The sequence below is a fragment of the Oncorhynchus masou genome, chromosome 32 (genome assembly GCF_036934945.1).
Source record: "Oncorhynchus masou masou isolate Uvic2021 chromosome 32, UVic_Omas_1.1, whole genome shotgun sequence".
Classification (NCBI taxonomy): Eukaryota; Metazoa; Chordata; class Actinopteri; order Salmoniformes; family Salmonidae; genus Oncorhynchus; species Oncorhynchus masou.
In genome coordinates, this window is record NC_088243.1 from 27,356,298 (window position 1) to 27,369,395 (window position 13,098).

Here is a 13,098-nt window from a genome sequence, read left to right on the forward strand (position 1 = left end):
ATGTTACTAATATGTTATACAAAATGGCTTCCTTATTGGCACCAGTATTCTCCTTTAACCTGGGATCTCATTTGCCACCACGGACGGGACGTTGGACTGGTTGTTGGCCATCTGCTGATGGTTGATCATGTGACAGCACTGTGGCACAGCGTTGTTGACCATGTAGAGGGTGTCAGGCACGTTGGACATGCGCACCAAACGCAGACGCACCAGATCGGTCTGTTCCACCATCATCTCATCCAGCACAGACTGAGGGGAGGAGGAGATGGATTAGGAGTCTGTATGACCTCGGCCTGACCCAAACCCTCAGAGATGAGATCTAACAGAGAAAACCTGCACTGCTAATCGTCATTAACCCCTCGATGCTGAGTGTCTTACCTTGGCTTCCTCTACATAGGGAGAGAAGAGGCGGGGCCGCACATAGATGCCAGCATTCTTCTGTCGCAACCAAGAATTGGCCTTGCCCCCATCTGTCGTGGGCAGCATGTCCGAGGGAGGGGTGCTGATCAGACCCCTCTTCGTCTGTGGACGGGAAGAGGAGGGGGGTGATTTAAAGAGAACACAAAAGAACACACGTAGAGGGACAGGTCAGTCAACATGATAGATAGATCGATTGCACTTTCTGTATTGACAGCAGAAACTGTATTGAAGCCAACATATGATGAATCATCCATGACTACTGACCGCGTCAGAGAGGATGTCACTGTTGGCAGGGAGGATGTGCTCGGTGCGGATGAAGGGCAGCAGCGGGGACAGGATCTCCTTCAGTTCTTCCACATCCAGGTCCCTCCTCTTCACCCCCCGCTTGTTCACACTGTGGGCCGTCCCACTCAGCACGTTGGGCTCTGGGAAAAGAAACCAGACGCAAAAAACACATAGTTTGTAGTTCATTCTATGGTTAGGACGGCCAACATACACACTACACTCATTATTGTTTTATGAGACACTATTTTCAGTCGGGTTCAGAGCTACACAAAAACAAAATACTGCAATCTACAATTGAGGTGCTTCAGAGTCTCCCATTTTAAGGATAAAACTTGGCTTCTTTTATAGCCTTTTAGAGTGTATTTTCTCAGAGCCATTAGGGGGCCTGCTCTGAGGGTAATTATGGAGTGTATTATCTTACCCCTGTCTGCCATCCTCTTAATAAGCTGCTGCTCGCCCCACTTAACAACGTACTTGAGAATGTCCTGCTCACTCGCCTGTGAAAGGGAGAGAGGAGGGCAGGGGTGCAAGAGAAGAAGATTGGGAGATGGTGATAGGTAAGGAAAAGAGTAAGGACAAGGTTATACATTGTAGTGAGGATGCTTGCATATGTGGTTGACGGTGTAGTTGTGGCTGAGTGTTATATTTGTCTGGTTGGATTACAGCGTTTCACCTCAGCCGTCCTGTGTGATACCCAGGGAGTTTGGCACAGCAGAGCAGACCAGAGCTCAGCTTCATTTAGAGTCCATCCTTGAAGGCAATGCCTCCAGGGAATGTTCTCACTCGGTTTGTGCTCCAGACTACACGTGTTTGGGTTTGTGTTTATGAATCTGCGTGCGTGTTGCAACTTCACTAAATAATTATATCAAACCAATCATACCCTAGCTGCCTTGCAGATTTACGTTAAAACTGGATGGTTGAAAATACGTAAAAAAGTGTTCTTATTTTGTCAACCATTATCATCAAAGCACCGACTACAAATGGGTAATTTAAACAGGATAACATAATTGGTAAATGCATTCAGGCCAATCACACAGACAGTAGTCACCTGCAGGTAGTCTGACTGGATGGCGGTGAGCAGGTGCTCCTTGCTAAGCTCGTAGAGAACGTCAGAGGTCATAACCTGGCTGAACTCCTCACACAAGAAGTGCAGGGCCTGGCGGTAGACCCACTTGGAGCCGTAAGGCTGAGAGCTCCACTTCAGGATGGGGACCAGAGAGTCCAGGGACAGGCTCTCCACCACAATGTCCTCACAGCCTGGGAGAGGAGACAGGAACACACACCACAGTGGTTAGATACCTCAGTCTAACACTCATATCACAGAGTGAACAGCCTCTTTAATAGCCTGGTTGTCCAGTCAGTTTGTGCTTCAACCAACTCCTCTGTGTGGCTACAGCACGTACAATATGGGCCCAGGTTATATTTTTTAAATCTCTTGTATGGGAAGTCATACACTGTTAGAATGGTGGTAAGAGTTTTAATGGGTGATTTAATTGAACCATAAATATCCCGCAATACAGTCACACAGTGGTCACTTCTGGAGCCATTCAGATGGCTGCAATAGTTCCCCTCCTATTTAACACCACAGGGAGCACTCCCCTTCCCCTAAGCCCCCTGCAGCACAACCCCCTCCCTGCGTTTTCTAAATCAGAGCACATACTAGAACAGCAGGCAGTGGTTTAACTCTGTTACACACAACCCCACAGAAATGCCTTTGATACCTTCCTGTGCTTCAGTCACTCTACCTCCCATTCACCACACTAAGTAAACACAGCAGCCAGAGGGAAGTATGCTGCGCAGACACACACATCGTATAAGCACACATGCATGTGTGCACATCCGCACACACACAAAAAACATGGACAAACGCACACACACTCTCGTGCACATGCAAACACACACAAAATAATCAAAAACGAATTAAAAGTTGCAGATGGTTTATGAATTAGGTACCTGATTTACTGTAGCTATTTGAACAAATCTGGGGTGAAATGGAATTTAAGAAATGGCTATAGTGGTAGTCATAGTAGCAATTGTAATCGAGATACAAGCAGAATAAACATCAAACAATCAAATTATGTTAATGTAGATAGGAAACTAGTACATGTCCACAAGGACACATCAATAATTTGGCTTTCTTTTTGACAGTCAACACAGTGGAAATGATACCAGGCAGTGTGATGTCAGTGATAGAGCCACACCGTGTGCCTCTGAGACAGACAAACAGAGATACTAGTCTGCTTTAATGTGGCCCCTGCCCAGCCCTGACCCTGTTGCTGCTGGCTTTGTATGGGTCTAGTGGAGCCGAGCAGCCTGCCCTGCCCTGGGAATAGCTGGGTTATGAGCTCTAGTACCAGCGCTCCTATGGGACTCTTATCTGTGGGCTGTGTGAGATCTTGGTGTCCACATCACCAACAAACTATTATGGTCCAAACACACCAAGCCAGTTGTGAAGAGGGAACAATGATGCCTTTTCACCCTCAGGAGACTGAAATGATTTGGCATGGGTCCTTAGAGCCTCAAAAAGTTATACAGCTGCACCATCGAGAGCATGGTTTCATCACTGCCTGGTATGGCAACTGCTCGGCCTCTGACCGCAAGGCACTACAGAGGGTAGTGCGTACGGCCCAGTAAATCACTGGGGCCAACTTCCTGCCATCCAGGACCTCTAAACCAGGCGGCGTCAGAGGAAGGCCATAAAAATGGTCAAAGACTCCAGCCACCCTAGTCATAAGCTGTTGTGCGGTAGTGGAGAGAACAGTCTAACAGCTTCTACCTCTAAGCCATAAGACTCCTGAACAGCTAATCAAATGGCTACCCAGACTATTTGCATTGTCCCCACCCCCATTTTTACGCTGCTGCTACTCTGTTTATTATCCATGCAATCACTTTACCTTTACGTACATGTACATATTACCTTAACTAACCGGTGCACCCACACATTGAGTCTGTACCGGTACCCCCTGTATATAGCCAGCATACTGTTATTTTGTTGTGGCGCCTTAATTATTTGTTATTTTTCTATTTCAGTTATTTTTTTACTATAGTTTATTTTAGTAAATACTTTAACACTTTTTTTTCAAAATGGCATTGTTGGTTAAGGGCTTGTATAAGTAAGCATTTCACTATAAGGTCTACGACACCTGTTGTATTTGGCGCATGTGACAAATACAATTTGATTTGATCTGCTGCACTACCATTCGCCTTTGAAACTGCTTTGAAAATGCACTCTGGGAAATTGACTCCTGCCCTCTTGCTTCGGCATTTAAAAGGTTTATTTCCCTTCAACTGTCACACACACTTAAACCTACATGTTTGGTCCCTTCCGTTACTTTTATTAGCTAGGCAGAGATTCTAGCAGACCCCCATAGTGTTTTAAATGCAGGATGGAAATCGTTAAGAGGACAGATTAAGTTGAAACGTGGACACAGGCATTTTTGCCTTTTTATCTCCCATAAACAGTCTAGAAGAGGGAATGGATTCCACACTTCTCCCTCCCACTCTGTATCCCTCAGTTGTTACCATTGCCACAAAGTAAAAATGGTCTATATTGTAAAAATGTATGAAAACTAAAATTTGCTTTTAATTTAAGGTTAGAGTTAGGCATAAGGTTGGCAGTGTGGTTAAGGTCAAAATTAGGTTTAAAATCAGATTTTGAGAATAGAAATAGGCAGGGTTTAGACATAATTATGACTTTGTGGCTGTGGTAACTAGTAACGACATATCCCTCTAATTTTGTCCTTATCTCTGCATATTTCTGCTCGCACTCTGAGCAGAGGTAGACCATAGACGGACACACACACGTTCCTTTTGAAAAGTAAAGATTCCCAATTGGGGACCAGCAGCACATAAAAGCAGACGGCTCTGTTCTCTATTAGCCCACTAGAATTCACAGCACCATTCAGCCTTATAAAGAAAGCTTTGCAATGTTATTATGAGCCGGAGATTAGAATCAGCATTATATGTAATACTAAAACCATTTCCCCCCTTCCTCCTTCCCCTCCTCTCTCCCTCCACGGGTGGCACTATGCATTCACTGGAGCCTAGTAGACTTACAAGAATATCAATACAATGAGTGTTATGGCAACCACATCTTTGACACTGCAATAAATGAGGCATTTTGTCTTGCTGTTTTTATTTGGAGCTCTGTGTTTATGGAACACAACATTTCCAGACACACTTAAACATCAGCCGCACTCAGGACCTGTAAACACCATGCTGGACTTGAATCATGTCTGATTACTCAAGGACCTAGTTCTTTGCTGTCTCAAACAAAACAAAAATGAAGGAGGAGAGACTTAAACAGAATGATGGGCTCTGCTCTGACTACCTGAGGTTTAAGTCCAACTTCTAAGTTAACCGATAAGCTGAAGTTCTGCCCAGGAGCAACTGGAAATCCCTCTCTGCTTGGAACACAAGTAGGCCCAAGGCTAACAAAAACACTACTGGACTGATATCTGTGGAGATTCAGTCTCGTTTGGTCCAATTGCATTAGGGTTCACTCACGTCATAGGTCAAGCTCTGCCTGTTAACCAGAGAAATGACTTGATCAGACAGCAATATCACAGACCAAGACTTATCCTTAAAACAACACAACAGCTGACTGATTCTCCTAATGGAAGGCTGTTAGTCACACACAGGGCCGAGCAACAGCCTCGTAGATGCAACGCCAAGTTTAGATTTAAATTCATATCCCATTCACTACCACTCTTAACACTTTCACATCGGCAAGCAGTTCTGAAGACTAACTGACTAACATTATTTCCTCCCAAGGTGTGCGGTAGTGTGGTCATTAATCGTATTAATCAATGTCTAAAAAACTCACCGCACATGAATTATGATTGTAATGGGCCGTAGGTCTCCACAGATGAGTCATTACTCTCCTCTCTCTCTCTCTCTCTCTCTCTCTTCTCTCTCTGTGTGTTTGTGTGTGTGTGTAAAGAGAGAGAGGAAGTAGAGAAAAAATCTGCATTGTGTGCTGAGCCACTAATTATCATCACTCTCACTGTGCTAGAAAGGCTTTTAATGTCAGTTAAGTGAGAGTGAGTAAAAGAGTGAGTGATCTCCTCTGGCTAGGAGGCAGGTAGCCTAGTGGTTAGAGCATTGGGCCAGTAACTGAAAGGTTGATGGATCGAATCCCTGAGCTGACAAGGTAAAAATCTGCTGTTCTGCCCCTGAGCAAGGCAGTTAACCAACCCACTGTTCCCTGGGCGCCGACAATGACGTTTAAGGCAGCCCACCACACCTCTGATTCAGAGGGGTTGTGTTAAATGCAGAAGTCACATTTCAGTTGAATGCCCTAATAAGGTTGATAATTGCTGATGGAGAAAGAGGCTGTCAGATTGACCCCTACCTCTAGTGAAAGTGTACCCTGGCCTCAACCAGACGGAGAGGAAGCAGTGAAGTCACATAGAGGAGGAGAAGGAAGAGACTGCCAGATGACAGAGCTCCACCACAACCCCGGACATCAGCATACCAAGTGTCTCCTGAGATAGCTTGCAGCTACCCAGGTCTCTGACAGGCAGCTGAGGTCACTTAAGGTTGTCACATGGAAATGAAATCATGGGCTTCCCAGCTCATTTGATGTGTGTGTGTGTGTGTGTGTGTGTGTGTGTGTGTGTGTGTGTGTGTGTGTGTGTGTGTGTGTGTGTGTGTGTGTGTGTGTGTGTGTGTGTGTGTGTGTGTGTGTGTGTGTGTGTGTGTGTGTGTGTGTTTAAAGGTTAGTGTGTCACTGAGAGGAGGATAACTAACACAGGAAAGAGAAAGAAAAAAAGGAATATGGAGAGATGAAAAGCAGGGAAGTAAATAAAGGGCTATAGCACAGACAAAATGAGAGGACCTTGATACTCAACATACACCACAGCCATTCCACACAACATGGGGTTTCATGGGAACTGATGTTGCTTCTCTGTGGGAGAGAGAGAGGTGATATAAATACCCTAGAGTAGGGGCTTGGAGTAGGGGGAGGGGAGGTTTGAAGGGATGACAGTTTGCCTGGTGCTAAAGCTGCTTAGGCGACCCTGAGAGTGACAACGCAGGGAGGGGGAAGGAGGATCTGGCCAGCTGTGTGTGTGATCCATCTCTTCCACTGTGCCTTCATAACCGGCAAACTGACTGCACTACTCCACTCCCCCAACCCCTTATCTATTCTCAAGTTTTCCACGTATTAGTGTTGTGTATTATGTGCAGTGACTTCATTTGTGTTCTTTGTGCTCTATGTTCTTTTAACAGTCACTTTGGGATTTACATGAAAAGCTTTATAAAAATGTTATTGTTATCAACATAATGTGTTTGTTGTCTGACAGATTGAGTTTTAATCATCCCATTGTCTCTGCCTCTATGGCCCAGTAGTTTCCTGCGTGTGATGCTGCTGGTGACAGTAGTGTGACAGAGACCATTTCCACAATACACTAATCCCTAAATGAATGTAAGACAATCGTTATTGAAATAAAAAAAACTACTCATATTGCAGAGCGAGCGGTAAAGCGTCATATGACACCATTTTATGCTTTGTAGCACCTATAGATGAAACCTAATAGAGTCTTAAAGGAGATCTGGGTAAGGCCAAAATGTCACAAATGTTCCAACTTCAATTAATTATTTCTTAATTATGCTTTAAGATACAATGTTGTGAAAATCCCCCAAATCATTTTCACGGTCGTCCTCCTCTTCATCTGAAGAGGAGAGGCGAGAAGGATCGGAGGACCAAAATGCGGCGTGGTATGTGTTCATGATGAAATTTGATAAAGAAAACACTGAACACTGAAACACACTATACAAAACAATAAACAAATAAATAACGACCGTGAAGCTAAATGAGAGCTGTGAACACACAAGCAATCAACATAGACAATCACCCACAAACAAACAGTGAAACCCAGGCTACCTAAGTATGATTCTCAATCAGAGACAACTAATGACACCTGCCTCTGATTGAGAACCATACTAGGCCGAAACATACAAATCCCCAAATCATAGAAAAACAAACACAGACTGCCCACCCCAACTCACGCCCTGACCATACTAAATAAATAACAAAACAAAGGAAATAAAGGTCAGAACGTGACAATCATGGTATTTTTTTCTAGTTTTGTGAGGAAACCCTACACTTTGAGATTTACATGAAACGTTTTAGAAATAAAAATGTTATTGTTATTAACATTTTGTGTTTGTTGTCTGACGGATTGAGGTTTTAATCCTCTCTACGGCCCAGTCGTACATCGTTTCCTGTCTGTGATGCTGCTAGTGACTGTAGTGTGACAGAGGCCACTTTCACAATACACTAATCCCTGTGCCTGTGTGATGGAGTGGGTGGGCAATGGCCATAATCAGGGACTTTACTACTGAATCTGTAATACAGTCAAAACCACACCGATCTCCAAGAGAGATGGAATGTAGCTGTTGAAGACAGATGGGCAAATGGAATCTTTTCACCCTCAGTTCTCTATATATCAATATTTCAAGGTGTATTTTGACGGAGGGGCAGGTTTTTCAAATAATTCAACCTGTCACTCAGCTGTCAGAGAAAGGTGTGAGGGGTCTCTGTTAGCAGAACACCACACATCATCATGACCGCTGCCTAACGCAGGTGAGAAACAACATACCTCCCATGTGTGACTTAGTACATTTATATTCAACTGAACCTCACAGTCATGAAGAGAGCAACCCCCCCTCAGGTTTAAAACACCATCTCTCATTGCAATGGGAGATGATGGTAATAAACTGACAACAGCTCCGCTTTCGTCTCAATCTGACATTCTAGGGAGCTCTGGGGGTCAACTCAGAGTGCTGAGAGTGACAGCAGCCAGAGAGAGGGAGAGCAAAGGAGAGAGGGCAGCTGTCTTGTGATAAATAAAGGAGTGATGGAGCCCTGACAGCAGCGCTGGCTAGCTCTCTGCTCAGCAGAGCTGTGTATCAATAAGACTGTCTGTCACTGGAGACCTCTACAACCCCCTGCCTGGAGCAATCTGTTACTGGGAGGGAGGGCAGAGAAACAGTCCTGTTTTTTTCCATTTAAACTGGCCTAATGTCTGCAAATGACAAAAAACTTTACCAAAACAAGCAGGGAATTTGAGATGAGGATATATGGAGAATACAGCCATAGGAATTATAGTAGGGGTGGAGAACATATGGCTCTGGATCTGGGCCACGAGCCCATTCAATCTGGCCCGCAGGAGGTTTGAGAAGAACACTATATATACAAACGTATGTGGACTCCCCTTCAAACTAGTTGATTCGGCTATTTCAGCCACACCTGTTGTTGACAAGTGTATAAAATTGAGCACACCGCCATGCAATCTCCATAGACAAACATTGGCAGTAGAATGGTCTTACTGAGGAGCTCAGTGACTTTCAACGTGGCACTGTCATAGGACGCCAACTTTCCAACAAGTCAGTTTGTCAAATATCTGACATGCTAGAGCTGCCCCGGTCAACTGTAAGGGCTGCTATTGTGAAGTAGAAACAACGGCACAGCCACAAAGTGGTAGGCCACACAAGCTCACAGAAAGGGACTGCCGTGTAAAAATTGTCTGTCCTCGATTGCAACACTCACTACCGAGTTCCAAACTGCCTCTGGAAGCAGCGTCAGCACAAAAACTGTTTGTCGGGAGCTTCATGAAATGGGTTTCCATGGCTGAGCAGCTGCACACCAGCCTAAGATTACCATGCGCAATGACAAGCGTCGGCTGGAGTGGTGGAAAGCTCGCTGCCATTGAACTCTGGAGCAGTAGAAACGCGTTCTCTGGAGTGATGAATTACACTTCAACATCTGGCACGCCAACGGACAAATCTGGGTTTGGCAGATGCCAGGAGAACGCTACCAGCCCAAATCCATAGTGGCAACTGTAAAGTTTGGTGGAGGAGAAATAATGGTCTGGGGCTGTTTTTCATGGTTTGGGCTAGGCCCCTCAGTTCCAGTGAAGGGAAATCTTAACGCTACAGCATACAATGACATTCTAGATGACTTTGTGTTTCCAACTTTGTGGCAACAGTTTGGGGAAGGCCCTTTTCTGTTTTAGCGAAACAATGCCCCCGTGTACAAAGCAAGGTCCATATAGAAATAGTTTGTCGAGATCGGTGGAAGAACTTGACTGGCCTGCACAGAGCACTGACCACAACCCCATCGAACACCTTTGTTATGAATTGGAACGCTAACAGCGAGCCAGGTCTAATTGCCCAACCTCACTAATGCTCATGTGGCTGAACAGAAGCAAGTCCCAGCAGAAATGTTCCAACATCTAGTGGAAAGCCTTCCCAGAAGAGTGGAGGATGTTATCGCAGCAAAGGGGAACCAACTCCATATTTATGCCCATGGTTTTGGAATGAGATGTTCGACGAGCAGGTGTCCACATGTAGTGTATACAGTGCCTTGCGAAAGTATTCGGCCCCCTTGAACTTTGCGACCTTTTGCCACATTTCAGGCTTCAAACATAAAGATATAAAACTGTATTTTTTTGAAGAATCAACAACAAGTGGGACACAATCATGAAGTGGAACGACATTTATTGGATATTTCAAACTTTTTTAACATATCAAAAACTGAAAAATTGGGCGTGCAAAATTATTCAGCCCCCTTAAGTTAATACTTTGTAGCGCCACATTTTGCTGCGATTACAGCTGTAAGTCGCTTGGGGTATGTCTCTATCAGTTTTGCACATCGAGAGACTGAAATGTTTTCCCATTCCTCCTTGCAAAACAGCTCCAGCTCAGTGAGGTTGGATGGAGAGCATTTGTGAACAGCAGTTTTCAGTTCTTTCCGCAGATTCTCGATTGGTTTCAGGTCTGGACTTTGACTTGGCCATTCTAACACCTGGATATGTTTATTTTTGAACCATTCCATTGTAGATTTTGCTTTATGTTTTGGATCATTGTCTTGTTGGAAGACAAATCTCCGTCCCAGTCTCAGGTCTTTTGCAGACTCCATCAGGTTTTCTTCCAGAATAGTCCTGTATTTGGCTCCATCCATCTTCCCATCAATTTTAACCATCTTCCCTGTCCATGCTGAAGAAAAGCAGGCCCAAACCATGATCTGCCACCACCATGTTTGACAGTGGAGATGGTGTGTTCAAGGTGATGAGCTGTGTTGCTTTTACGACAAACATAACGTTTTGCATTGTTGCCAAAAAGTTCAATTTTGGTTTCATCTGACCAGAGCACCTCCTTCCACATGTTTGGTGTGTCTCCCAGGTGGCTTGTGGCAAACTTTAAACAACACGTTTTATGGATATCTTTAAGAAATGGCTTTCTTCTTGCCACTCTTCCATAAAGGCCAGATTTGTGCAATATACAACTGATTGTTGTCCTATGGACAGAGTCTCCCACCTCAGCTGTAGATCTCTGCAGTTCATCCAGAGTGATCATGGGCCTCTTGGCTGCATCTCTGATCAGTCTTCTCCTTGTATGAGCTGAAAGTTTAGAGGGACGGCCAGGTCTTGGTAGATTTGCAGTGGTCTGATACTCCTTCCATTTCAATATTATCGCTTGCACAGTGCTACTTGGGATGTTTAAAGCTTGGGAAATCTTTTTGTATCCAAATCCGGCTTTAAACTTCTTCACAACAGTATCTCGGACCTGCCTGGTGTGTTCCTTGTTCTTCATGATGCTCTCTGCGCTTTTAACGGACCTCTGAGACTATCACAGTGCAGGTGCATTTATACGGAGACTTGATTACACACAGGTGGATTGTATTTATAATCATTAGTCATTTAGGTCAACATTGGATCATTCAGAGATCCTCACTGAACTTCTGGAGAGAGTTTGCTGCACTGAAAGTAAAGGGGCTGAATAATTTTGCACGCCCAATTTTTCAGTTTTTGATTTGTTAAAAAAGTTTGAAATATTCAATAAATGTCATTCCACTTCATGATTGTGTCCCACTTGTTGTTGACTCTTCACAAAAAATACAGTTTTATATCTTTATGTTTGAAGCCTGAAAGGTGGCAAAAGGTCGCAAAGTTCAAGGGGGCCGAATACTTTCACAAGGCACTGTATATACAGTGGGGCAAAAAAGTATTTAGTCAGCCACCAATTGTGCAAGTTCTCCCACTTAAAAAGATGAGAGAAGCCTGTAATTTTCATCATGGGTACACTTCAACTATGACAGACAAAATGAGGGAAAAAAATTATGGTGGAAAATAAGTATTTGGTCAATAACAAAAGTAGAGGCAGAGGTCAAAGTTTTGTGTAAGTCTTCACAAGGTTTTCACACACTGTTGCTGGTATTTTGGCCCATTCCTCCATGCAGATCTCCTCTAGAGCAGTGCTGTTTTGGGGCTGTTGCTGGGCAACATGGACTTTCAACTCCCTCCAAAGATTTTCTATGGGGTTGAGATCTGGAGACTGGCTAGGCCACTCCAGGACCTTGAAATGCTTCTTACGAAGCCACTCCTTCGTTGCCCGGGCGGTGTGTTTGGGATCATTGTCATGCTGAAAGACTCAGCCACGTTTCATCTTCAATGCCCTTGCTGATGGAAGGAGGTTTTCACTCAAAATCTCACGATACATGGCCCCATTCATTCTTTCCTTTACACGGATCAGTCGTCCTGGTCCCTTTGCAGACAAACAGCCCCAAAGCATGATGTTTCCAACCCCATGCTTCACAGTAGGTATAGTGTTCTTTGGATGCAACTCAGCATTCTTTGTCCTCTAAACATGACAAGTTGAGTTTTTACCAAAAAGTTATATTTTGGTTTCATCTGACCATATGACATTCTCCCAATCTTCTTCTGGATCATCAAAATGCTCTCTAGCATTCAGACGGGCCTGGACATGTACTGGCTTAAGCAGGGGGACACGTCTGACACTGCAGGATTTGAGTCCCTGGTGGCGTAGTGTGTTACTGATGGTAGGCTTTGTTACTTTGGTCCCAGCTCTCTGCAGGTCATTCACTAGGTCCCCCCTGTGTGTTTCTGGGATTTTTGCTCACCGTTCTTGTGATATTTTTGTCCCCACGGGGTGAGATCTTGCATGGAGCCCCAGATCAAGAGACATTATCAGTGGTCTTGTATGTCTTCCATTTCCTAATAATTGCTCCCACAGTTGATTTCTTCAAACCAAGCTGCTTACCTGTTGCAGATTCAGTCTTCCCAACCTGGTGCAGGTCTACAATTTTGTTTCTGGTGTCCTTTGACAGCTCTTTAATCTTGGTCATAGTGGAGTTTGGAATGTGACTGTTTGAGGTTGTGGACAGGTGTCTTTTATACTGATAACAAGTTCAAACAGGTGCCATTAATACAGGTAACGAGTGGAGGACAGAGGAGCCTCTTAAAGAAGAAGTTACAGGTCTGTGAGAGCCAGAAATCTTGCTTGTTTGTAGGTGACCAAATACTTATTTTCCATCATAATTTGCAAATAAATTCATAAAAAATCATGCAATGTGATTTTCTGGATTTT

General features: G+C 44.3%; 1 protein-coding gene across 3 annotated transcripts in view; it reads right to left on the bottom strand.

The window, feature by feature from the left end:
* Positions 1-13,098, bottom strand: part of LOC135525825 (BTB/POZ domain-containing protein 7-like) — a 56,410-nt gene that overhangs the window by 4,287 nt on the left and 39,025 nt on the right. For all 3 annotated transcript variants that reach the window (XM_064953719.1, XM_064953722.1, XM_064953720.1), the window contains 5 exons: positions 1,754-1,962; positions 1,127-1,202; positions 685-845; positions 379-522; positions 60-249 (listed from right to left, as the gene is read on the bottom strand). In XM_064953719.1, coding sequence (XP_064809791.1) covers positions 60-249; positions 379-522; positions 685-845; positions 1,127-1,202; positions 1,754-1,962 — 780 coding nt within the window. The remainder of the gene's footprint in view (positions 1-59; positions 250-378; positions 523-684; positions 846-1,126; positions 1,203-1,753; positions 1,963-13,098) is intronic.